The 26,865-nt window shown below is 47.9% G+C and overlaps 2 protein-coding genes across 3 annotated transcripts in view; both read right to left on the bottom strand.

The window, feature by feature from the left end:
* Nucleotides 1-7,326, bottom strand: part of blm (BLM RecQ like helicase) — a 37,456-nt gene extending 30,130 nt beyond the window's left edge. The window contains exons 1-5 of one of the 2 annotated variants that reach the window (XM_067971281.1): nucleotides 7,127-7,326; nucleotides 5,583-5,681; nucleotides 3,763-4,541; nucleotides 1,892-2,063; nucleotides 215-318 (exon numbers count right to left, since the gene is read on the bottom strand). In XM_067971281.1, coding sequence (XP_067827382.1) covers nucleotides 215-318; nucleotides 1,892-2,063; nucleotides 3,763-4,541; nucleotides 5,583-5,680 — 1,153 coding nt within the window. In that variant the 5' untranslated portion in view covers nucleotide 5,681; nucleotides 7,127-7,326. The remainder of the gene's footprint in view (nucleotides 1-214; nucleotides 319-1,891; nucleotides 2,064-3,762; nucleotides 4,542-5,582; nucleotides 5,682-7,126) is intronic. The other variant, XM_067971282.1, reaches the window with a different exon arrangement.
* Nucleotides 7,327-15,260: 7,934 nt separating this feature from the next.
* ctsh (cathepsin H) overlaps nucleotides 15,261-26,865 on the bottom strand; it is a 37,087-nt gene continuing 25,482 nt past the window's right edge. The window contains exons 6-12 of the mRNA XM_067971280.1: nucleotides 26,731-26,817; nucleotides 26,574-26,629; nucleotides 25,383-25,464; nucleotides 22,732-22,800; nucleotides 20,190-20,296; nucleotides 18,639-18,764; nucleotides 15,261-16,638 (exon numbers count right to left, since the gene is read on the bottom strand). Of these exons, the coding sequence (XP_067827381.1) occupies nucleotides 16,563-16,638; nucleotides 18,639-18,764; nucleotides 20,190-20,296; nucleotides 22,732-22,800; nucleotides 25,383-25,464; nucleotides 26,574-26,629; nucleotides 26,731-26,817 (603 nt within the window). The 3' untranslated portion in view covers nucleotides 15,261-16,562. The remainder of the gene's footprint in view (nucleotides 16,639-18,638; nucleotides 18,765-20,189; nucleotides 20,297-22,731; nucleotides 22,801-25,382; nucleotides 25,465-26,573; nucleotides 26,630-26,730; nucleotides 26,818-26,865) is intronic.

Genomic DNA, 26,865 nt, shown 5'->3' with positions numbered 1-26,865 from the left:
TAGCTTCCCCTTAAATGCGTCTACGTTGTTCACCTCAATTACTCCTTGTGGCAGCGAGTTCCACATTCTATTATTATTGTTCATGTGGAATTCACCACCACGTGGAGTAGTTGAGGCAAATAGCGTAGATTGTGACCACAATTTTTAATGTTTTTCTCATTCAGTACAAAAGGAGGGAGCCCCAACGAGTCCAGGAATGGATTACAACCCTTACCCTTCTCCGTTCTATTATTTGATGTACACATTGGTCCTTCTTGTGGCCATGAATTAGTCGAGGAAACGGATTTCTCTCTGGAACGCACAGTTTCTGCTGAGTCGCTGTGGACAGAGATCATATTAGTAAAGGATTATGTTTAAAAATACATCCCCCTCCACCCTCCCAGAAACTATCCTCTGAATAATGAACTGACAACATTACCAAGCTCTCCTCCACAAGCTTTCCTAGTTCTACAACCACCCATGCAGGAGAACAGGCAGCCTGCGGTAAGCTGCAAGGTAGTAACGGCACTTTTAACATTTCTGCTGGGCTCCCAGGCATTCGGCAACCTGGGCACTTCAGCAGTGAAGTGGGCCAGCTGGAGGGCGAACTGGGGCCAGAGGTGGGTGGGGGAGAGTGCTTCATTCTTTGTGTCTCTGATGACCATTTTGGGACCTGTTAAAAATTGGACCCCCCCCGCCCCCCCCAAACGCTGTTGGGAGGTGGGATCGTTGATTTTGTAGCATGCTACCACCCAGGGCAGTGCAAGGGTCTTGCTATCAATGTAAAATTGTCTTAATTCAAATCACGTGCTTCTGGTGTACAAACTACAGAGCAGAGCCAATTGGATAACGTCGGAGGGGTGGGAGAGACAGGTACCAGCAAGTTGTGGCCCTGGGTGAGGACAGCTCAGGACTGGGCTCCGCTGTGATGCCCCTTGTAGTGGAATAGCCCAACAAAGACTCGCTGCCCAGCTTCACGCATAAAGAATGGCATGTGGATGAGGTGTAAGTGTGCTGCGGGCACTGGAATTGCGCCCCTCTGATAGAAGCTGGCGCCTTCGGGAAAGGAAAGGAAGGGAGAGAATAGGATTTTATTTCAAAGCAGAGTGTTGAAGGCACAATTGGGCTTGTATGAGTTACTGAGTCTGAGGGCCTGCGAGGAAGTTGCATTAACTTACACAATTCACATTACGAGATGGGCAATGCGATATACGAAGTGGCAGCCTGGGCAAGTTGGCAGCACTGGTTTGAGTCAGCAAGTTGTGAGTTCAAGCCCGACATCCGGGACTCAAGCCCATAATCTAGGTCGACGCTCCCAGCACAGGACTGCATCGTTGGAGGTGCCGTCTCATGGATGAGACGCTAAAATTGCAGAGAGTTCTCCCGGTGTCAGACCCAGCATTCCTTCCTCAAACACCAACGCTGCTTGTGGGATCTTGCTGCGTGCTGGCTGCTGCACTTGCCTACACAACAAGCACTATTTGTGTGGGCGAGGCTCCATTTATTGCCCATCCCGAGCTGCCCTGAGGTGCAGGTGGGCCCCCCACTTAAACCAGCGCACTCCACGTGGTGATAATGCTCCCAAAGTATAAGATAGTCACTAATAAATCTAATAGGGAATTCAGAAGAAACTTCTCTACCCAGAGAGTGGTTAGAATGTGGAACTCGCTAACACATGTAGTTGAGACGAATAGCAGAGATACATTTAAGGGGAAGCTAAATAAACACATGAGGGAGAAAGGAATAGAAGGATATGCTGAGATGAAGTAGGGAGGGAGGAGGCTCATGTGGAGCGTAAACACCAGTGGGGCCGAATGGACTGTTTCTGTGCTGTAAAATTCCATGTAACCACAGAGTGGTGTCAAGTTATCCCCTCACAATCTGTACTGAAAATAATCTGTACAAGGCCAACCTGAGGCATTTGAAGAACGACGGCAAAGAGAACTGGTCACTTTCAGGAGACGGTGGAACAAAATCAACCTCGCAGTCCTCGTTCTCCACGTCACCGACTGGCGCACGGTCTGTGTGGACGGCATCCAGCTGTGGGAGACTGCTCAGGAGGCTGTCGGAATCTGTCAGATTAACTGAGAGCGAATGTATTAACAACGCATTTATAAAGCAACTTTAATGAGAAACGCATTCTGATGGTTTTTCTACAGAGGCGATTAACAAAAAAGGCCCCACGACAACAAGAGCAACTTGCATTTATATAGCGCCTTTAACTTGGTAAAACATCTCAAGGCGCTTCACAGGAGCGATTATCAAATAAAATTTGACACTGAGCCACATAAGGAGATATTAGGACAGGTGATCAAAAGCTTGGTCAGAGGCAGGTTTGAAAGAGCGTCTTAAAAGGAGAGAGGGCTAGAGGGGTTTAGGGAGGGAATTCTGGAGCTTGGGGCTGAGGCAGCTGAAGGCACGGCCGCCAATGGTGGAGCGATTAAAATTGGGGATGCGCAAGAGGCCAGAATTGGAGGAGCGCAGAGATCTCGGAGGGTTGTAGGACAGGAGGAGGTTAGAGAGATAGGGAGGGGCGAGGCCACGGAGGGACTTGAACACAAGGAGCGTTGTCGGACCGGGCGCCAACGTAGGTCAGCGAGCACAGGGGGTGATGGGTGAACGGGACTTGGTGCGAGTTAGGATACGGGCAGCAGAGTTTTGGATGAACTGAAGTTTAAGGGGGGGGGGGGGGGGGATGGAAGGTGGGAGGACGGCCAGGAATAGACAAGGGTCAGATTAGGAGGGGCGACCAGAAGCTTGGCCAAAGGGCTGGGTTTTAAGGTGGGGTCTTAAAAGGAGAAGAGAGGGGTGGAGATGTTTAGGGAGGGAATTTCAGGGAATGGGACCTAGGCAGCTGAAGGCACAGTCGCCAATGGTGATGTGAGGCATGGGGGGGGGTCTACAAAAGGCCGGAGTCGGAGAAATGGGGGGTGCGGGGGATGGTAAGGCTGCAGGTGGTCAGAGATATGGAAAGGCAAGGCCGCAGAGGGATCTAAACACAAAGACGCAAACTTTAAATGTGAGGCGTTTACACATCAAGGTCTACGACAGCACCTCTCGTGGAGGGGTCACCACCAGTGTTAGTTCATATGTCAAGATAATACTCCAAATAGACAATGTAATGAGATCAAATAAAGCAACTTATGATACGGGCTGGTACAGTATTGCTGCTTTGCTGCCAGATGTCACCAGCACATTTACTAAGTGCTGTTGAATCATTTTTAGAAAGTATTTTTGCACGTCAACAACGTTTGGAGGTTCATACTTTTTCTCCACTCCGACTTCTCAGTTCCAACACTGGACCCAGATGTTCGGCACAGGGGCGGGCAGATGTTTTCGGAAACACAGATTAACTACCGACCAGGGCCTCTGCTGCAGTATCAATTCAGTGTTTGACATCAACACGGTTAAGAGCAGCACTAGAGGCCCGCAGCCACCAGTCCCCCACGCCAAGCAGAAACCAGGTGACTATGGGAGCCACACAAGGCCACCCACAGGGCACACTGCGACTGCAACATCTCTTATTGTCACAAATATGTTGTGCGAGTTAGTTTTTTTAAAAAACTAAATACAAAATCTCCAACGTATGAAAGTTAGGCGATGACAGGTTAGAATTGACAGCTGAGGGCAGCTTGCATATTTTTTTGCCTAATGTTTTGGGTTTGCGACTAAAATCAGCACCCAACTGTTTAAAGAACAGCAATCTCTAACCCTTTACAACAGCCTCCTTGAAGCAATTCATTCATTTTGGACAACTCAATACAAAACAAAATCAAATCTTACTTTTCTCTTCTTGATCCTGCTTCTCACAGCCGTCTGAATCATCATCGCTCAAGATAATCCGTGCACCCGAAGAGGAACTTTTCTTCCTTCGAGGGAAAGACTCGATGCAGTCCTCATCTTCACTATTGGGAATCTCCTTCTGGGAGTTGTCCAGGCAGATTACAAGGTCATTCTCACCCTTTGACTCTGTACAGAGTTCACTTGGAGGCAGTCCATCAGTACTGATCTCTGTCAGAAAAGCCACATTCTCTTCGCCATTGGCATTCTTCAAACAAAGATCGTTCCCAGTTGGGTTACTGGGTGAAGTCAGATTGCTGGTTGTTATAGTCTTTAGTTTATTCGGCTTTTGCTCTGGCTGTTCTGCGCCTGAAGGCGAAGTTACTTTCAAACTACTTTTTCCTTTCCATGGGGTTTCAAAGTCATCCAGGTCATCCCAGTCGTCCAGGCTAATCACTGCGGCAAATGACTGATCCAGATCAAGCTTCTTAGAAACAGGGCAGGTTACTCCAGCCTGCCTCAGAGACGGAGACCCATGTAACAAAGGAGGAGCCGTCAGTGAGGTCGACTTCGGCTGTTTGGCAGTTTGTTCCAAAAAGCTGCTGATTTTTGACTGCTGCTCGTTTGGTTTTGTTGAACACAAAGCTGTTTGTGGCTTACCAGCGGTAACATTCTTAAAAACATTCACATCCTTGTCCTTCAAAGCGCTGGTACCCGTTACCCGTTGGAATCTGGGTGGTCCGACGGTGCCTGGAGGAATCTTCTTCTTAAACGTGAATCCCCTGTCAATGAAGAATTAGATTCAAATGTAAGTCACATTTGGAGATGTGCTGGTTTGCTGCCGTTTTCTGGTGTTAATTCTCGGTGTACTTAACAGGGCCAGAAAAGATATCTGTCCCATTTACGTTCACTTTTAAAGTTCATTCTCGGAATGTGGGTGTCGCTGGCAAGGCCGGCATTTACTGCCCATCCCTAGTTGTCCTGAGATGATAGGGGTGGGCCACCTTCTTGAACCGCTGGATAATGGATGTGATGCAGCCCAATGGTTTGCTAGGCCACTTCAGAGGGCAGTTAGGAGTCAACCAGCTGGGTTTTTACAACAATCTGACAGCCTCATGGTCACTTTTACTGATACCTGCTTTTTATGTCCAGATATTTTAAAAAACGGAATTTAACCATTAAGCTGCCATGATGGGATTTGAACTTGAGTTCTTTGGATTACTAGTCCAGTAACACGACCAATGCACTACCGTACCCATGGTGGTTATGTTAATATTAATTCCAGTCACTGTACTGCAGTGGGAACATGCTGGCACTGCAGGGTATACAGTGAAGGCAATTAAATGGATATCTTGCATTAGGCGCCTGTGATATGTGCAGAAGCTATGGAATCTGGCAACGTTTACACTGGAGAAAAGACGACTTGGAAGATTGAGGCACTCAGTTTCTCAGGAGTATAGAAAAACTGAACCCCACAGACACGTTTGACAATCATGAGCGCTATAACAAGAGACTTATGGACACAAGGTGAGGAGAGGAGAGGACGGCTGAGGAGTAGATTTAACATCGCACAATAGATGTGGGACGGATTATTCAGGAGGGGTGTGTCAGCAAATTCAAGAGGGGGACGTTTAGATGACAATACTGCTTCAAACATGAATTCTTCTAAAAGGTACACGAGATGTGCTTCATCAATACACATTTTAATTTGTTATATCCGCTGTTAACACCACCACAAGTTGCAATGCACAGTATACAGAAATAGCACATCTCTGATACAGGGTATTGCATTAACTCACTGTAGCCAGCTGTTTAGTACGTACCCTTGCTTGTTTTTCCCGAGCGAGAGCTTGTGGTGGACCCCCTTCTCCGAGTGAAGCTCCAGCTGTTTCTGGAGGTTGTTCTGTGGTAAGCAAGTCATTCTGCAGAACAAAACCAAGCTAAAATAAGCATCATTCTGTGGTAGCATAAATGTGACCTAATTTTATATTCCTTTTTTAAAAGAAATACTTTCTCTTCACACCGCCCCCCCCTGGACAGATGACCCCCATCCCAGGCCTCTGCTGCTGCTGCAACGCGACTGCCTTCACAAAGGTGCACAAACGTGATCCAAGACAACTCCCATTCTGGATTCCTTTCATTCCCTAAGTACCAGCTTAGCTCAGTTTGGTTGCCTCTGAGTCAGAAGTTTGTCGGTTCAAGACCCACTCCCAAGATTTGCACAGTCTGGGCTGCCACCTCAGTATAGCACGGAGTGAGTGCTGCATTGTCAGAGGTGCCGTTCTTCAGATTAACTACTATACCGTGGTCCTGTCTGACTATTCCAGTGAGAAACACTGAATGTAATCAGAGTATAGACACAGTAACGGATAAGCTCAGTCGGACTTTTATAAGCATTATTATAATATAATGAATAGACAGTTAGATAAACATTAACATGGTGTCAGCCGTGGTAACACTCTCGCCTGAGTCAGAAGGTCATGGGTTCAAATCCCACTCCAGAGTCTTGAACACAAAATCCAGGCTGACACGCCCGACGCAGTACTGAGGGAGTGCCGCACTGTCAGAGGTGCCGTCTTTCGGATGTGACATTAAATCGAGGCCTTGTCTACGCTCTTGGGTGGACACAAAAGATCCCAGGGCCGCTATTTTGAAGAGCAGGGGAGCTCTCCCCAGTCTCCTGGACCAACATTATCCCTCAACCAACATCACTAAAAACAGATGATCTGGTCATCATCACATTGCTGTTTGTGGGACCTTGCTGTGCACAAATTGGCTGCCTACATTTGTCCTACATTACAACAGTGACTACACTTCAAAAAGTTCTTATTATCTGTGAAGCGCTTTGGGACATCCTGAGAGGCACGGTAGAAATGCAAGCTCTTCCTTTCTATTTCGGACAGATTAGGGATCCAATAGGAAGCATCCTTTCCCTGTGGAGACAGCATTTGCTAATTAATCCTTTGATTTCTGCCAGAAATGGGTTTTTAAAAGAGAGCAGTTACCCTAGAGTTTGAGCTCGCTATCTAACTAATGGCAGTGCCTGACTGGAATGAGACCTTAAACTAAAGTCACATCAGCCTGTCTGAAGGAGTTATAATCATTCTAAACCCAGAGCTGTTTGTTTGCATTTGTTCAATTTCACCTTAAAGCAATGACCAGGATTAAATCCCAGCTCCAAAAATAGTAAAGATCCCAACTAAAAGAGAACAGTTCAATTGATGCAAACCTGTAAACGAGTGGCCCTGTTTAAAGAGGCCAGTAAACCTGGCCCGGCCCCTTTAAGGGGCCTGTAATTACTGTCAACCTGGCCCGGCCCCTTTAAGGGGCCTGTAATCCATCCCTCGCAGCCGGTGGCCCCGCTTACCTCCTTCGAGGCCCGTGTCCCGGCCCCGGTCACCGGACCCGGAATATCCCCGCTCTCTGTCCCGGACCGAACCCGGACTATCCCCGGTGATTGGACCCGGTCCCTGTCCCGGACTATCCCCGGTGATTGGACCCGGTCCCTGTCCCGGACTATCCGCGGCCCCCCCGGTGACTATCCCCGGTCCCCGGTTCCCACCCGATTCAAGTCGCCGCGCAAACTCCTCCGCGAGCCTACGCCGTATCCAGGAAGTGCGTCAGACGTCAAGGGCTCACTTCCGGCGATGGGTTTATTCCCGCCTGGAGCTGGGAGTGAGGAGAGAGTGAGCTGGGAGTGAGGAGAGAGTGAGCTGGGAGTGAGGAGAGAGTGAGCTGGGAGTGAGGAGAGAGTGAGCTGGGAGTGAGGAGAGAGTGAGGGAGCTGGGAGTGAGGAGAGAGTGAGGGAGCTGGGAGTGAGGAGAGAGTGAGTGAGCTGGGAGTGAGGAGAGAGTGAGTGAGCTGGGAGTGAGGAGAGAGTGAGTGAGCTGGGAGTGAGGAGAGAGTGAGTGAGCTGGGAGTGAGGAGAGAGTGAGTGAGCTGGGAGTGAGGAGAGAGTGAGTGAGCTGGGAGTGAGGAGAGAGTGAGTGAGCTGGGAGTGAGGAGAGAGTGAGTGAGCTGGGAGTGAGGAGAGAGTGAGTGAGCTGGGAGTGAGGAGAGAGTGAGTGAGCTGGGAGTGAGGAGAGAGTGAGTGAGCTGGGAGTGAGGAGAGAGTGAGTGAGCTGGGAGTGAGGAGAGAGTGAGTGAGCTGGGAGTGAGGAGAGAGTGAGTGAGCTGGGAGTGAGGAGAGAGTGAGTGAGCTGGGAGTGAGGAGAGAGTGAGTGAGCTGGGAGTGAGGAGAGAGTGAGTGAGCTGGGAGTGAGGAGAGAGTGAGTGAGCTGGGAGTGAGGAGAGAGTGAGTGAGCTGGGAGTGAGGAGAGAGTGAGTGAGCTGGGAGTGAGGAGAGAGTGAGTGAGCTGGGAGTGAGGAGAGAGTGAGTGAGCTGGGAGTGAGGAGAGAGTGAGTGAGCTGGGAGTGAGGAGAGAGTGAGTGAGCTGGGAGTGAGGAGAGAGTGAGTGAGCTGGGAGTGAGGAGAGAGTGAGTGAGCTGGGAGTGAGGAGAGAGTGAGTGAGCTGGGAGTGAGGAGAGAGTGAGTGAGCTGGGAGTGAGGAGAGAGTGAGTGAGCTGGGAGTGAGGAGAGAGTGAGTGAGCTGGGAGTGAGGAGAGAGTGAGTGAGCTGGGAGTGAGGAGAGAGTGAGTGAGCTGGGAGTGAGGAGAGAGTGAGTGAGCTGGGAGTGAGGAGAGAGTGAGTGAGCTGGGAGTGAGGAGAGAGTGAGTGAGCTGGGAGTGAGGAGAGAGTGAGTGAGCTGGGAGTGAGGAGAGAGTGAGTGAGCTGGGAGTGAGGAGAGAGTGAGTGAGCTGGGAGTGAGGAGAGAGTGAGTGAGCTGGGAGTGAGGAGAGAGTGAGTGAGCTGGGAGTGAGGAGAGAGTGAGTGAGCTGGGAGTGAGGAGAGAGTGAGTGAGCTGGGAGTGAGGAGAGAGTGAGTGAGCTGGGAGTGAGGAGAGAGTGAGTGAGCTGGGAGTGAGGAGAGAGTGAGTGAGCTGGGAGTGAGGAGAGAGTGAGTGAGCTGGGAGTGAGGAGAGAGTGAGTGAGCTGGGAGTGAGGAGAGAGTGAGTGAGCTGGGAGTGAGGAGAGAGTGAGTGAGCTGGGAGTGAGGAGAGAGTGAGTGAGCTGGGAGTGAGGAGAGAGTGAGTGAGCTGGGAGTGAGGAGAGAGTGAGTGAGCTGGGAGTGAGGAGAGAGTGAGTGAGCTGGGAGTGAGGAGAGAGTGAGTGAGCTGGGAGTGAGGAGAGAGTGAGTGAGCTGGGAGTGAGGAGAGAGTGAGTGAGCTGGGAGTGAGGAGAGAGTGAGTGAGCTGGGAGTGAGGAGAGAGTGAGTGAGCTGGGAGTGAGGAGAGAGTGAGTGAGCTGGGAGTGAGGAGAGAGTGAGTGAGCTGGGAGTGAGGAGAGAGTGAGTGAGCTGGGAGTGAGGAGAGAGTGAGTGAGCTGGGAGTGAGGAGAGAGTGAGTGAGCTGGGAGTGAGGAGAGAGTGAGTGAGCTGGGAGTGAGGAGAGAGTGAGTGAGCTGGGAGTGAGGAGAGAGTGAGTGAGCTGGGAGTGAGGAGAGAGTGAGTGAGCTGGGAGTGAGGAGAGAGTGAGTGAGCTGGGAGTGAGGAGAGAGTGAGTGAGCTGGGAGTGAGGAGAGAGTGAGTGAGCTGGGAGTGAGGAGAGAGTGAGTGAGCTGGGAGTGAGGAGAGAGTGAGTGAGCTGGGAGTGAGGAGAGAGTGAGTGAGCTGGGAGTGAGGAGAGAGTGAGTGAGCTGGGAGTGAGGAGAGAGTGAGTGAGCTGGGAGTGAGGAGAGAGTGAGTGAGCTGGGAGTGAGGAGAGAGTGAGTGAGCTGGGAGTGAGGAGAGAGTGAGTGAGCTGGGAGTGAGGAGAGAGTGAGTGAGCTGGGAGTGAGGAGAGAGTGAGTGAGCTGGGAGTGAGGAGAGAGTGAGTGAGCTGGGAGTGAGGAGAGAGTGAGTGAGCTGGGAGTGAGGAGAGAGTGAGTGAGCTGGGAGTGAGGAGAGAGTGAGTGAGCTGGGAGTGAGGAGAGAGTGAGTGAGCTGGGAGTGAGGAGAGAGTGAGTGAGCTGGGAGTGAGGAGAGAGTGAGTGAGCTGGGAGTGAGGAGAGAGTGAGTGAGCTGGGAGTGAGGAGAGAGTGAGTGAGCTGGGAGTGAGGAGAGAGCGAGCTGGGAGTGAGGAGAGAGCGAGCTGGGAGTGAGGAGAGAGCGAGCTGGGAGTGAGGAGAGAGCGAGCTGGGAGTGAGGAGAGAGCGAGCTGGGAGTGAGGAGAGAGCGAGCTGGGAGTGAGGAGAGAGCGAGCTGGGAGTGAGGAGAGAGTGAGCTGGGAGTGAGGAGAGAGTGAGCTGGGAGTGAGGAGAGAGTGAGCTGGGAGTGAGGAGAGAGTGAGCTGGGAGTGAGGAGAGAGTGAGCTGGGAGTGAGCTGGGAGTGAGGAGAGAGTGAGCTGGTAGTGAGGAGAGAGTGAGCTGGGAGTGAGGAGAGAGTGAGCTGGGAGTGAGGAGAGAGTGAGGAGAGAGTGGAGAGAGTGAGCTGGGAGTGAGGAGAGAGTGAGCTGGGAGTGAGGAGAGAGTGAGCTGGGAGTGAGGAGAGAGTGAGCTGGGAGTGAGGAGAGAGTGAGCTGGGAGTGAGGAGAGAGTGAGCTGGTAGTGAGGAGAGAGTGAGCTGGGAGTGAGGAGAGAGTGAGCTGGGAGTGAGGAGAGAGTGAGCTGGGAGTGAGGAGAGAGTGAGCTGGTAGTGAGGAGAGAGTGAGCTGGGAGTGAGGAGAGAGTGAGCTGGGAGTGAGGAGAGAGTGAGGAGAGAGTGGAGAGAGTGAGCTGGGAGTGAGGAGAGAGTGAGCTGGGAGTGAGGAGAGAGTGAGCTGGGAGTGAGGAGAGAGTGAGCTGGGAGTGAGGAGAGAGTGAGCTGGGAGTGAGGAGAGAGTGAGCTGGTAGTGAGGAGAGAGTGAGCTGGGAGTGAGGAGAGAGTGAGCTGGGAGTGAGGAGAGAGTGAGGAGAGAGTGGAGAGAGTGAGCTGGGAGTGAGGAGAGAGTGAGCTGGGAGTGAGGAGAGAGTGAGCTGGTAGTGAGGAGAGAGTGAGCTGGTAGTGAGGAGAGAGTGAGCTGGGAGTGAGGAGAGAGTGAGCTGGGAGTGAGGAGAGAGTGAGCTGGGAGTGAGGAGAGAGTGAGCTGGGAGTGAGGAGAGAGTGAGGGAGCTGGGAGTGAGGAGAGAGTGAGGGAGCTGGGAGTGAGGGAGCTGGGAGTGAGGGAGCTGGGAGTGAGGGAGCTGGGAGTGAGGGAGCAGGGAGTGAGGGAGCTGGGAGCGAGGAGAGAGTGAGCTGGGAGCGAGGAGAGAGTGAGCTGGGAGCGAGGAGGGAGTGAGCTGGGAGCGAGGAGAGAGTGAGCTGGGAGCGAGGAGAGAGTGAGCTGGGAGTGAGGAGAGAGTGAGCTGGGAGTGAGGAGAGAGTGAGCTGGTAGTGAGGAGAGAGTGAGCTGGGAGTGAGGAGAGAGTGAGCTGGGAGTGAGGAGAGAGTGAGCTGGGAGTGAGGAGAGAGTGAGCTGGTAGTGAGGAGAGAGTGAGCTGGGAGTGAGGAGAGAGTGAGCTGGGAGTGAGGAGAGAGTGAGGAGAGAGTGGAGAGAGTGAGCTGGGAGTGAGGAGAGAGTGAGCTGGGAGTGAGGAGAGAGTGAGCTGGGAGTGAGGAGAGAGTGAGCTGGGAGTGAGGAGAGAGTGAGCTGGGAGTGAGGAGAGAGTGAGCTGGTAGTGAGGAGAGAGTGAGCTGGGAGTGAGGAGAGAGTGAGCTGGGAGTGAGGAGAGAGTGAGGAGAGAGTGGAGAGAGTGAGCTGGGAGTGAGGAGAGAGTGAGCTGGGAGTGAGGAGAGAGTGAGCTGGTAGTGAGGAGAGAGTGAGCTGGTAGTGAGGAGAGAGTGAGCTGGGAGTGAGGAGAGAGTGAGCTGGGAGTGAGGAGAGAGTGAGCTGGGAGTGAGGAGAGAGTGAGCTGGGAGTGAGGAGAGAGTGAGGGAGCTGGGAGTGAGGAGAGAGTGAGGGAGCTGGGAGTGAGGGAGCTGGGAGTGAGGGAGCTGGGAGTGAGGGAGCTGGGAGTGAGGGAGCAGGGAGTGAGGGAGCTGGGAGCGAGGAGAGAGTGAGCTGGGAGCGAGGAGAGAGTGAGCTGGGAGCGAGGAGGGAGTGAGCTGGGAGCGAGGAGGGAGTGAGCTGGGAGCGAGGAGAGAGTGAGCTGGGAGCGAGGAGAGAGTGAGCTGGGAGCGAGGAGAGAGTGAGCTGGGAGCGAGGAGAGAGTGAGCTGGGAGCGAGGAGAGAGTGAGCTGGGAGCGAGGAGAGAGTGAGCTGGGAGTGAGGGAGTTACTCAGGGCCACACTGCACTTTATACAGTTAATATATTGACACCAATCAAATCAAAATATAACCAGTTTGATAAAAGTTAATACAAATAAAAGTATTACTAATTCAACAAATGTTAATACAATTCTTAGTAATAAGTTAATAGATTTCCACTGAATACAGTTTGAGATGCTCCATCCTCATTCTGCTCTTGTTTTAACTCTTCCCAGATCATCTTAGATTTGAGGTTAGGATCAGATCAGCCATGATCTTATTGAATGGCGGAGCAGGCTCGAGGGGCCGATTGGCCTACTCCTGCTCCTATTTCTTATGTTCTTATCTCTTCCTGAGGCAAAAATAGGAACTAACTTGAGAAATGAAAAGTCATTGAAAATAAATTGTGCAGGTTGGTTGCAGTAAGAAAACCCCTTGGTAGTTGACACAAAATTTGACGTCCAACAGAAAAAATTTGAGTGGGAAAACTCAGAAATTGAAGAAAAAGTTAAGAACTGAATACAATAATAAAGAAAAATCTTTCATTTATTTAGCACCTTTCATGTCCTCAGGATGTCCCAAAATGCTTCACGATGAATGAATTATTTCTTTAAATGTAGTCACTGTTTTGTAGGCAAAAACGACAGTCCCACAAAAAAAAGCAACCAGATCAACGACCAGTTAACCTGTTTTGATAGTATTGGTTGAGGGATACACGTTGACCAGGACAGCAGGAGAACTTCCCTGCTCTTCTTCAAATAGTCGCAAAGAATCTATAACACCCACTCAAACAGGCAGGCAAAGGCTCAGTTTAGTGTCTCTTCCAAAATTCAGCAACTCCAACAATGCATCACTCCCTCAATACTGCACTGAAGGGTCAGTCTAGATTATGTGCTCAAAGTCACTGGAGTGGGACTTGAACCTGTGACCTTGAGACTCAGAGACGAAATGCTATCAATTGACATAAGTAAAGAAAGAACTTGAATTAAATAGATGTTTCTCAAGCTCAGGATGCCCCAAGGCGCTTTACAGACAATGAAGTGTAGTTACTGTTGTAATGTAGGAAACGCAGCAGCTAATTTGCATACAGCAAGATCCCACACAAAGCGATGAAATAAATGACCAGATCATCTGTTTTCAGACGTTGGTTGAGGGATAAATATTGGCCCAGGACACCAGAAGAACTGCCCTGCTCTTCTTCAAACAGTGGCCATGGGATCTTTTACGTCCACCTGAGAGAGCAGACGGGGCCTCGGATTAATGACTCATCGAAAAGGTGGCACCTCCAACGGTGCAGCACTCTCTCAGTCTGCACTGGGAGTATCAGCCTGGATTATGAGCGCATGTCTTTGGAGTGGGGCTTGAACCCATGACCTTCTAACTCAGAGGCAAGAGTGCTACAAGACTGAAAAAATTGACATAAGTTGACATTAATATGTATTTTTCTGTGATGCCTTTATTGCAGGTTTATAAGAAATCATAGATGGATATCAGGAACTCTGCCCTACAAATCAGTCCTTATTTAAAGTCAGTTAAGCAGTTTCCATTCAGTTCATTGCAATCAACAATACACTCACAGGGAACACAAGGGTGGCCGTGGTGGAAATGGGAAACTCACACGGGTACAATGGGGAGCGCTGTTCCGAGATTGAAATTAAGGCGAATTGTTGGAGCGTTTTGGAGGGAGTTTTTCTCTGCCTGTAACTCAGTGTTGTGCTTTACCTGGGAATATTCAATGCTGACTCAGGGTGTAAAAGAAATGGAAAAACGTTGTCATTCCCTGACGTTACATTACAAAAACATAAAAAGTAAAACTAACAAAAATAACCATAGATGGGATTGTGCGGGTGATACTGAGTTTAACATAGAAACATAGAAAATAGGAGCAAGAGTAGGCCATTCGGCCCTTCGGGCCTGCTCCGCCATTCAAAATGATCATGGCTGATCGTCTAACTCAGTACCCTGTTCCTGCTTTTTCCCCATATCCCTTGATCCCTTTAGCATTAAGAAATATATCTATCTCCTTCTTGAATACATCTAATGACTTGGCCTCCACTGCCTTCTGTGGTAGAGAATTCCACAGGTTCACCACCCTCTGAGTGAAGAAATTTCTCCTCATCTCGGTTCTAAATGGCATACCCCGTATCCTGAGACTGTGACCCCTGGTTCTGGACTCCCCAGCCATCGGGAACATCCTCCCTGCATCTAGTCTGTCTAGTCCTGTTAGAATTTTATATGTTTTGATGAGATCACCTCTCATTCTTCTAAACTCTAGTGAATATAGGCCTAGTCGACCCAATCTCTCCTCATATGTCAGTCCTGCCATCCCAGGAATCAGTCTGGTAAACCTTCATTGCACTCGTTCCAAGGCGAGAACATCCTTCCTCAGATAAGGAGACCAAAACTGCACACAATACTCCAGATGTGGTCTCACCAAGGCCCTGTACAACTGCAGTAAGACATCCCTGTTCCTGTACTCAAATCCTCTTGCAATGAACGCCAACATACCATTCGCCTTCCTAACTGCTTGCTGCACCTGAATGCTCGCTTTCAGCGACTGGTGTACAAGGACACCCAGGTCTCGTTGCACCTCCCCTTTTCCCAATCTATCACCATTCAGATAATAATCTGCCTTTCTGTTTTTACAACCAAAGTGGATAACCTCACATTTATCCACGTTATACTGCATCTGCCATGTTCTTGCCCACTCACCCAACTTGTCGAAATCACATTGGAGCCTCTTTGCATCCTCCTCACAGCTCACATTCCACCCCAGCTTTGTGTCGTCCGGAAACTTGGAAATGTTACATTTAGTTCCCTCATCCAAATCATTGATATATATTGTGAATAGCTGGGGCCCAAGCACTGATCCCTGCGGTACCCCACCAGTCACTGCCTGCCACCCGGAAAAAGACCCGTTTATTCCTACTCTCTGTTTCCTGTCTGTCAACCAATTCTCAATCCATGCCAGTATATTCCCCCCAATCCCATGTGCTTTAATTTTGCACACTAACCTCTTGTGTGTGACCTTATCAAAAGCCTTCTGAAAATCCAAATACACCACATCCACTGGTTCTCCCCTATCTATTCTACTAGTTACATCCTCAAAAAACTCCAGTAGATTTGTTAAGCATGATTTCCCTTTCATAAACCCAGGCTTATTTTCTCAACATGTCAAAATGTCAATGTGCACTTTATGTAGGAAAGAAAAAAACTAGACATTTTATAGCAAAAGGATAAAGATTTTATTGCAGTTGTAAGAAGCTTGGCAGAAAAGTTTATAAAAAATGAAATACAATGTAGAGATTACAATGCACCCTGTTCTCGTGCAAATGCTTGTGCTTAATTCAAACTCTGCCTGTGTGAAGGTAGCACAGAGAGGAATTTGAGTATGTTAAGCAGGTAGTAAAAATCTGGGACTCTCTCCCCCAAAAAGCTGTTGAGGCTGGGGGTCAATTGAAAATTTCAAAACTGAGATCGCTAGATTTTTGTTGGGTAAGGGTATTAAGGACCCAAATCAGGTAGATGGGAGTTACGATGCAGATCAGCCAGGATCTAACAGAATGACCAAACAAGCTTAAAGGGCTGACTGACCTCTTCCTGTTCCTATGCCCCTAAACAATTGTATGAAAGCCTTGTTTTTATGGTTAAGCTTTTTGTTAGCTGTGCCCCTTTAAAAGGGGGGCACTTCTGTTTGGTTTTTGGTTGATGACACTGGGGCAAACCCAGTTAACATTTCAAGTTGGTGCCTCTGTGGAACAGCGGTTTGCACATCTGCACTCGGGTCCCACACCCGTCTGTTTCTGCTCCACTCTTTGTTTTGGTGAGTCTTATATAAACGGGCTGACCTGCCTCTCTTTTCCAGTCGTGACGCCAGGTCTAAATCTGAGACTTGAACCTGCCTTTGCTCTTTTCAGAGGATGATGAGGCTGTTCGATATTTCGAAACATGTTTGCTTTTGTCTCAGATTTGCAGCATTCAATTTTTTAAAAAAAAAATCTTACGTTTTATTTACTAAAGTTTTGCCACTGAATTCCGATAAGTGCATCGAACTCATTCACAGAAATGTTCCGTTTCAGTCTTGACCGCGATATAAAAATGATCATCTTGCATCTCTCTTGTGCTGCAGCTGATTTTATCATTGATTCAACAATCCAATCAGCACTTCCATTAAAAAAAAACAGTCACTTGACACAAAAGAGATTCCTTCTGTAACATGAGCAGTTGCCTTTAGTTGAAATTTGTCAGTAGTTTGACAGGATTTAGTGTAACTGTACATTTAAAACTGGTCATCATGGAACATTTTATGCCCACCGAGTGTTTAAATCAGAAACTGTATAAAAAGAGTCGATAGCACTCAGTCTATTTCACTTCAACATACTTCATACTAAGAAACAATTTGAAAAAACAGATACTTTTTTTTTAAAAGCAGTAATCAGCATTGTGAATATTTCCCTTATGTCACGTCAGTCTTGTGATACAATAAGGTCTCTTCTTGGGATTCCATTGGGTTACCGGTCACCTCAGAGTAGGGGGATGGGGTATGATGCACAGGCAGCTAACCCACACATGTTCTTTCCTCGTTCAATGTAGAAATATCTGGAGAAAACACAGAGAAGGAAAGAACTTGCATTTATATCGCACTTTTCACGACCGCAGGACGCCCCAAATTCACTTTACAGCCAATGAAGTACTTTTGAAGTGTGTAGTCCCTGTTGTAATGTCGAAAATGCAGCAGCCAATTCGCGCACAGCAAGGTCCCACAAAAAAAAAATGTCACCTCATCTCCCCTCTGGTTCTTTTGCCAATTTTCTTAAATCTGTGTCCCCTGGTTACAGCAGAATGGAGAGGCATCGGTCTATGACACGTTTTGAATAAGTGTATTTTAGAATTAATTTTAAAGTGAAAAGGCTATTTCTGGCAGTTAAGGAGCTTTGTTACTGTAAGACGTGATCAAGTGGCCGTTGTTTCAGGACAGCCAGCACTCGTATCCTTGAAACCCATTCAATCCAGTTGACCGAAGATGGTTCAGCTCCTGCACACTTTTATCATTAGATTCACCAAACAAAATACACTTACTCAAAATTCACCACACGCACCGATGTTCGTCCTGATGGCCTGGCCCTGAATCTGACATTTTGGTTTATTTAAAACTCCCGTAGCTGTTTGCTTAATCATGAGACACTTGTGACCACTTATTTGGAGCCCAAATTGCTGCCAATTCCACTCCCCATGGTCCTAGTGCCCTCTAATATCAGGAGTGGATGTCCACTTCATCACACACCTGATTGATCAATCCATCCCAGGTAACGATGAGCGTCTGCGGCAGCATTGTGAAATATCGCCACACAACATGTTAATTTTACAGTTTCCACTGTGCCCTCATTATGATTCTGCCACTATTAATGCAGTTGCCATTAGTACATTTATCATCAGTTTGTTTGAAAAGCACTTTGCCCGTGGACACTCTGTAATAGTTTAATTGGGAAACAGTCATCTGGCAGGAGGGCCAAAGGTCACAGATTTAAAATATTTGGCAAAAGAATCAGAGGATAGATGAGAATTTTTTTACGCAGCGAGTTGTGATGATCTGGAATGCGCTGCCTGAAAGGGCGGTGGAAGCAGATTCAATAATAACTTTCAAAAGGGAATTGGATAAATACTTGAAGGGGAAAAAATTGCAGGGCGATGGGGAAAGAGCAGGGGGAGTGGGACTAATTGGATAGCTCTTTCAAAGAGCCAGCAGGAGCACGATAGGCCGAAGAGTCTCTGTGTCATAAGAGTCTATGAATTTTACCCACAGGGCAGTGAAATGGGAACAAGACCGAACAGTAACAGTTAGTGACAGGGCCAGCACAGATCACAGCTTCTACCATGTCTTGTTTTGGTGCTTGGCTTTGCCTCATGCCAAACAATAGCTGCTAAAGTCAGACCTATTATATGCCCACGTTCTTATCGTTCTGAGCCTCTACTTCAGTGACACATCCCCACAATAGGTCACCTGTCTGACCCTTTTCACAAGGCTGGTTCACACGAAGCAGGCCCTTCAGCCCATTCAACCTCATCCTTCCAGAATACCAACCCTACTGACTCCTCATTACACTCAGCATTTAGCTGGTTCTTTCGGTGACTCCCCGTGCTCCAGCCTCTACCACCCTTCCTGGCTCCCTCTTCCCGGCTGCGTAAAGAAATGGTTCCTGGCACCAGGCCTAAACTTGTCCTTCACAACCTTGAACCTGTGGCCTCATGTCCGGCCATCGTGTCCTGGGTTTACTCTCTCTATCTTGTTACCTCTGAGAGATGTTCACCCAGAGGTACAATTAGGTTAAAAGGAGCAATGAACACAGGTAGGTACAAACATATTGGTGATTAAATGGACCATGAAAATTTACACTTAAATCAACATAGTGTGGTATATGTTTTTATGTAATGATCAACACATAGGTTGATAGCTCTTTAACTATCTTAACCAGCCGAGCCATGGGGGGCAGCTCATTTTATTGCCCACCATACAGTACGCACCAGGACTCAAAATCTACTCACATACTTGTTCATGAGAAATAAATCTGATTTCATTACATTGAAGAAAATGTACAGACCCTCCGATTCCCCAGGATGTGCCCCAGGAGTTCTTCACAATCCAGTACTTGGTCCCGTTGGACACTCCGTAACCCACAGCTAGGACAGCATGGTTCACTTTGTCAGGGGTAGAATCGCAGTTTGGGCTGTTGAAGAATTAAATTAAAAAAATATATATTTCAATATCTATTTAATACGTAAAAATTCTTACATTTGTGTGCTGTTCCTGTCAACATTTTCCATTATAAATTCCTATGTCAACATTTATAATGGGAACTGCCTATATAAACTTGTCACGTTGTAATTACAGCACCACCAGTGGCAGGAGGGTGTAATTGCAGAGTGACAAGTTTGCAAATCCCCATTATAAATGCAGACACCGGAATTTATAATGGGGATATAAAAATAAGGAATAATGTGTGACTTTAAAATGAGGACTGAATTACAACTCTCTCTGACCTGGTCCAATTATCCACCGATCTCTAACCCCACTTCACCTGAAGATTTGGTCTTGATTCCTTGTGTGCAACACCATGAGAAATCAACTAGTGTTTCAAAAAAGAAATTTAACTTTGAGGGAAAGCAAATCTACTCGAAGTGCTATCATCGCTGTGCCTTGTTAATAAACGGAAGCCCTTGCAGGTAGATGGGAGGTGGAGGGCCCTAAAATTCTGCCCTTGCACTGGTTACATCTCGGATCTGCCAGGATTCCACCCCGTGGAGAGGAGGCCGGCAAACTCCGGATGGTGGGAATGGGGCGTGGCTGGGGGAGTTCTTGGGTTTTCCTGGGAACTTCCACCCAGTAGGCCTCCTGTTAGGCCCAACGGAACCTACACCCGCTGAGAGCTGAGAGCAGGCTCCGTTACGGGGGCAGTAAAGACCCAGGAGCTCCAGACTGTACAGGTCAGCAATCTTGGAGGAGATCAACTATCAGGCCAGAACGGCCTGACAGCTCCTTTGTGAGCTGTAGAGTTTCAGGCTGCTCTGTTCCCCAGAGTCTCCTCCTGGTCTGTGCCTCAGCGTTGGAACAGAATGTAAAAAAAAAGAACGACTTGCCTTTATAGAACGCCCTATATAACACATAATCCAGGCTGATATCCCAGTGCGGTACTGAGGGAGTGCTGCACTGCCGGAGGTGCCGTCTTTCGGATGAGACATTAAACCGAGGCCCCGTCTGCCGTAAAAGATCCCATGATACTCGAAGAAGAGCAGGGGAGTTCTCTCAGTGTCCTGGGGCTAATATTTCTCCCTCAACCAATATCACTAAAAAACATTACCTGGTCATTAACACATTGCTGTTTGTGGGATCTTGCTGTGGACAAATTGGCTGCCACGTTTCCTACACTACAACAGTGACTACACTTAAAAAATATTTCATTGGCTGTAAAACATTTTGGGACGTATTGAGATTGTGAAAGGCATTATGTAAATGCAAATCATGTTTTTATTCACAACTTTCTTTCTTTCTCAGACTCTAACATGGAGAAACTCTGACAGGTATAACTGCTTTCCCATTTCACACAGGCCCTATTTTGAAAACAACCCCTGTATTTATAACGTCGAGAACTTACTTGGAATAAACACCTCCGCTGTATCGTAAAAAATCACCGGTCACCTCAAAAGCAAAACTGACAGGATTCAGCCTCGCCACAGCATCCACCATTCCACCTTCATCATTCTATAAAACAAACAGGGCATTGGTCCGATGTACAGTCTCAGCAGTGAGGAGTGACTGTAGCATTCTCACTGTGATATAATAACACGTTGAAGATTCAGAGTCCGGGTCCAACTTGTTGCAATTAATTTCAAACAAAATCAGGAGTTTTGGTCCTGTTTGGATTCAGTTGAGTATTTTTTAAAAACTTGTGTCTGTATTTAGCTCAGTAAAGTACAGAAATCACTGTGGTTATTGTGCGAGTATCGGTGAGTCACTGTCCTAACACGGTTATTGTACGAGTATCATTGTGTCACTGTCCTAACACGGTTATTGTGTGAGTATCATTGTGTCACTGTCCTAACACGGTTATTGTGCGAGTATCATTGTGTCACTGTCCTAACACGGTCATTGTGCGAGTATCAGTGAGTCACTGTCCTAACACGGTTATTGTGCGAGTATCGGTGAGTCACTGTCCTAACACGGTTATTGTGCGAGTATCATTGTGTCACTGTCCTAACACGGTTATTGTGTGAGTATCATTGTGTCACTGTCCTAACACGGTTATTGTGCGAGTATCATTGTGTCACTGTCCTAACACGGTTATTGTGTGAGTATCAGTGTGTCACTGTCCTAACACGGTTATTGTGCGAGTGTCATTGTGTCACTGTCCTAACACGGTTATTGTGCGAGTATCATTGTGTCACTGTCCTAACACGGTTATTGTGCGAGTGTCATTGTGTCACTGTCCTAACACGGTTATTGTGCGAGTGTCATTGTGTCACTGTCCTAACACGGTCATTGTGCGAGTGTCATTGTGTCACTGTCCTAACACGGTTATTGTGTGAGTATCATTGTGTCACTGTCCTAACACGGTTATTGTGCGAGTGTCATTGTGTCACTGTCCTAACACGGTTATTGTGCGAGTATCAGTGTGTCACTGTCCTAACACGGTTATTGTGTGAGTGTCATTGTGTCACTGTCCTAACACGGTTATTGTGCGAGTGTCATTGTGTCACTGTCCTAACACGGTCATTGTGCGAGTGTCATTGTGTCACTGTCCTAACACGGTTATTGTGCGAGTGTCATTGTGTCACTGTCCTAACACGGTTATTGTGCGAGTATCATTGTGTCACTGTCCTAACACGGTTATTGTGCGAGTATCATTGTGTCACTGTCCTAACACGGTCATTGTGCGAGTGTCATTGTGTCACTGTCCTAACACGGTCATTGTGCGAGTGTCATTGTGTCACTGTCCTAACACGGTTATTGTGCGAGTGTCATTGTGTCACTGTCCTAACACGGTCATTGTGCGAGTGTCATTGTGTCACTGTCCTAACACGGTCATTGTGCGAGTGTCATTGTGTCACTGTCCTAACACGGTTATTGTGCGAGTATCAGTGTGTCACTGTCCTAACACGGTCATTGTGCGAGTGTCATTGTGTCACTGTCCTAACACGGTCATTGTGCGAGTGTCATTGTGTCACTGTCCTAACACGGTTATTGTGCGAGTGTCATTGTGTCACTGTCCTAACACGGTCATTGTGCGAGTGTCATTGTGTCACTGTCCTAACACGGTTATTGTGCGAGTGTCATTGTGTCACTGTCCTAACACGGTCATTGTGCGAGTGTCATTGTGTCACTGTCCTAACACGGTTATTGTGCGAGTGTCATTGTGTCACTGTCCTAACACGGTCATTGTGCGAGTATCATTGTGTCACTGTCCTAACACGGTCATTGTGCGAGTATCATTGTGTCACTGTCCTAACACGGTTATTGTGCGAGTGTCATTGTGTCACTGTCCTAACACGGTTATTGTGCGAGTATCAGTGTGTCACTGTCCTAACACGGTTATTGTGTGAGTATCATTGTGTCACTGTCCTAACACGGTTATTGTGCGAGTGTCATTGTGTCACTCTCCTAACACGGTTATTGTGCGAGTGTCATTGTGTCACTGTCCTAACACGGTTATTGTACGAGTATCATTGTGTCACTGTCCTAACACGGTTATTGTGCGAGTGTCATTGTGTCACTGTCCTAACACGGTTATTGTGCGAGTATCATTGTGTCACTGTCCTAACACGGTTATTGTGCGAGTGTCATTGTGTCACTGTCCTAACACGGTTATTGTGCGAGTGTCATTGTGTCACTGTCCTAACACGGTTATTGTGCGAGTGTCATTGTGTCACTGTCCTAACACGGTCATTGTGCGAGTATCGGTGTGTCACTGTCCTAACACGGTTATTGTGCGAGTATCAGTGTGCCACTGTCCTAACACGGTTATTGTGCGAGTATCGGTGTGTCACTGCCCTAACACGGTTATTGTGCGAGTATCGGTGTGTCACTGTCCTAACACGGTTATTGTGCGAGTATCGGTGTGTCACTGCCCTAACACGGTTATTGTGCGAGTATCAGTGTCTCACTGTCCTAACACGGTTATTGGAAGAGTTGCAACTTACCTCTGTTATATTGACGACCTCTTTGACAAATGCAGCAGCTTTGCTGGGCTGGAATCGACAAGCTCCATCCTGATAGAAACATAAAAAACTTCACAACAGGCACCTTAATTGCTGTCGTGTCATGTTTGTTTGGTTGATTCTGAGCTCATTAAGAGTTCACTGCTGAGGCACTGCAGACTTTTTAAAAGATTTTGGGACTGAGTTTCAGCCTCAAGACTGTGAAGGGAAATGGCAAAGGTTAATATTACTTTAAATTAAATTGTGAGACTCGGAGAAGGGGACATTGGGGTAATTTTGACTTGGTGCGTTGGTGTAATACAGGTGATGGTGAATCGGAAGTCAACAGTAATAAAAATAGGGAGAGATGTAAAACAGGCAGCCGATTCGCTCTTGCACGTTTTATACAATCGCTCAATGTCAAAATTAGCCCCACGGGTTCAAATTAGTAAAGATTAATATTTAGGAAGTTCTTCTTCACACTAAGACTGATTAACGTAGGGAACACACTTGCAGTAATTCTGTCAGAGAATTCGTTTCTGAAGCATTTAGATGTTGCAATGGGTGGATTTCCATACGAGCTTTTTTGTGGATGAATTAAGATGGGCCGAATGGAGCTCCTTATCCATAATTATTTTGTGATTAGACGTTCCCAATTCGGTTACAGAATAATCCAATGCACTATCCCCATTTACACTCGTGTCAATTCTAATAAAATATGGAACTCGCTACCACATTTAAGGTGAAACTAGATAAGTGCATGAGGAGAAAGGAATAGAAAGATATGCAGATAGTGTTAGATGAAGAGGGGTGGGAGGAGGCTTGTGTGGAGCATAAACACCGGCCTAGACCAGTTGGGCCGAATGGCCTGTTTCTGTGCTGTAAATTCTATGTAATTCTCATTTTCCACACCAGTCACCCTCATGTTCTCCAATTTAGACGATCAAATTAATGCTGATTAGTCAGAATCGCGGGTTGCCTTGTGTTGTGGATGGTGCCCGGTGGGAACTATATTGAGGCAGTCAGATTTCCCATAGGACACTCGCATTTGAGCCTCGATTTTAAACCAATGGGAATGGAGCGGGCGTGGGCCCGATGCTCGTTTCACATCCCGCCCGATTTTTCGCTCCCTTCACTTCAATGGAGAGCAGAATCGTGCGGGATGTAAAACTGGTGTCTGACCCGGTCTCACACTGTTCCCGTCGGGCAGATTAGGTTAAAATCGGGGCTTGGTAGACGAAGGCAGAGTTTTCATCCCGTCCGTCCAACCTTGGTCTGAACATGAGTCATTGAGGTGATTGGGTGACATCGTCTGATCTATCTGTCTGCCTTTATATTGTTTACAGACTGGCTGAGGCATCCACATTTAAAAATTAGAGTCTTGGTCTCAATGCTTTCAAAGTAGAATGGACTCCATTTGTTAACTGAGTATTTTATGGCCTCTGGGATCAATTCGGTTCTATTGGCGCTTCCCCCACTCTCACCCCCTCAGAGTGCTCACTTATGCTGGCATGTAGCTCCATGAGCACTGCCAGCCCACGGATATCTTGCCAGTTTGACCCTCTTCATCTGCGAGCTCAGGCAATGAATGTTGTCAGAGGGCATCCCAGTTGCGCCCAAATCATGCCCCCGCTCTTGACCCACACTTGGTAACCCGTGGTAACTTCTGCCTCCATCTAGCCCAGGGACACTGAAGCCAACTGTAGGTCCCATCTATTGCTCTGGCTCAGATCAACCAAATGAGCACAAGTTTGGGTGAAACGTGGGATCTTGATTTGAATTATAGCCCCGTTCTCCTTCAAGTGACTGACTCCAGTCCTCCTGTGTTTCCATAGCTGAATTTTCTCAATTGATCCACAGGATGCACTGCAGCAACTCGCCAAGGCTTCTTCGACAGCACCTCCCAAACCCGTGACCTCTACCGCCTAGAAGGACAAGAGCAGCAGGTACATGGGAACAACACCACCTGCACGTTCCCCTCCAAGTCACACACCATCCTGACTTGGAAATATATTGGCCATTCCTTCATCGTCGCTGGGTCAAAATCCTGGAACTCCCTTCCTAACAGCACTGTGGGAGAACCTTCACCACACGGACTGCAGCGGTTCAAGAAGGCGGCTCACCACCACCTTCTCGAGGGCAATTAGGGATGGGCAATAAAATGCTGACCTCGCCAGCGACGCCCACATCCCATGAAATAATAAAAAAAAAATTCAGGTTTGTACCTTGTGTTGGTGTTGTCCTTACAGCTGTCAAGTTTAGCCGAGTTTACTGGAAAATAATAACGGCAATTTTGTCATGTGACCGGAAGGGAAGAGTTACACTGGTGGGTTTGTCCACTGATGTCACAGAAGTACATTTACCCGCTGGGCCAGCAGGGTTAATCTCATAACAATTATTTGTGTAAACTGCTCATTTTCACTCTTTTGACTTTTATTTGCATTAATTCCCATCCTCTCACTAATTTGCAGACAAGTAGGAATTCCTTCCAACAGGGCAGAGTCCAGATCATTGTGTCCACCCGTCAGTCTGCCATTTTGTAAAATTTCTGCACCATCTTATTGGTTTGGGTTACTTGCAAAAAGCTTCTTGATAAAAGCAGTTAAGCGAGGCGCTCTACTTTTATTGGACAGTTAAAAATTGTAAAGTCAGACCTTTCCTTCATAAGGGTAATCTTCCTCTGTCTCCAGGCCGTGGTTGTACTTAATATATTCAAAGGCTTGACTTGGAAGTCCCCTAAAAAATATTAAAAGCAGATGGTGTAAAGCAGGAAATATATACAGGAGTGTTACACAGGGTGAGTTACTATGTTATAAGGTTAAGAGCACATAACACAAAATGTATTAATATGTATGGTCTCCCCATGGTGTGGAGATGGACCCCCCATCGTATGGAGATGGACACCCCCATTGTCTGGAGATGGACTCCCCACCGTGTGAAGATGGACTCCCCATGATACAGAGATGGGCTCCCCATTGTATGGAGATGGACCTCCCATGGTATGGAGATGGACCCCCCCCCCCGCATTGCATGGAGATGGACCCCCCCCCATTCTATGGAGATGGACTCCCCATGGTATGGAGATCGACCCCCCCCCATGGTATGGAAATGGACTCCCCATCGTATGGAGGTGGACTCCCCATCGTATGGAAATGGACTCCCCATTGTATGGAGATGGACCCCCCATGGTATGGAAATGGTCTCCCCATTGAATGGAGATGGACCCCCCCATTCTATGGAGATGGACCCCACATTGTATGGAGATGGACCCCATATTCTATGGAAATGGACTCCCCATGGTATGGAGATGGATTCCCCATTGTATGGAGACGGACCCCCCCATGGTGTGGAGACGGACCCCCCCCATTGTATGGAGATGGACCCCCCATTGTCTGGAGATGGATTCCCCATTGTATGGAGACGGACCCCCCCATGGTGTGGAGACGGACCCCCCCCCATGGTATGGAGATGGACTCCCCCATGGTGTGGAGATGGGCCCCCCATTGTATGGAGATGGATTTCCCATTGTATGGAGACGGACCCCCCCATGGTGTGGAGACGGACCCCCCTCCCCATGGTATGGAGATGGACTCCCCATGGTATGGAGATGGACCCCCCTCCCCATGGTATGGAGATGGACCCCCCTCCCCATGGTATGGAGATGGACTCCCCAATCGCAAAAGACTCACTTGCTGGGTGGGATCTAGCGATGAAGAGGGTAAGGTTAAAATAACTGAGTGTCATTATATTTTGGGGAAATAACCCCCGATATGGTCACCTCCTCCTCCCATGCTCAGAAATGGTGGACTATTTGGAAACTGAGTGGGTGCCATTGATTCACTCACCCAGAGCATCCGTGGTTTTTAAAATTCTGAGCACAGTCAACAAGCTGCTGCTCCGCCTATGAAAAGATTTAAAATATCAAAATCTCCTACAGTATTAGGACAGATACGTAATACAGCTACGATTGCAACGTTTACCAAACTTTTGCTCAACACTCACCAGTGAAAGTAGTTTGCCTGAGTTTATTGCGATGACTGATTCCAAGCACCCAGTGGTCGAAAAGGTCCAGCAACTTCCACACCCGCCCTGCGAAGAACAGAATCCAGAAATAACTCAGAGGCCGGAAACAGGAGC

This window comes from Heptranchias perlo, chromosome 34, assembly GCF_035084215.1.
Source record: "Heptranchias perlo isolate sHepPer1 chromosome 34, sHepPer1.hap1, whole genome shotgun sequence".
In the NCBI taxonomy this organism is placed as follows: Eukaryota; Metazoa; Chordata; class Chondrichthyes; order Hexanchiformes; family Hexanchidae; genus Heptranchias; species Heptranchias perlo.
This window is presented reverse-complemented; position numbering and strand designations above follow the sequence as displayed.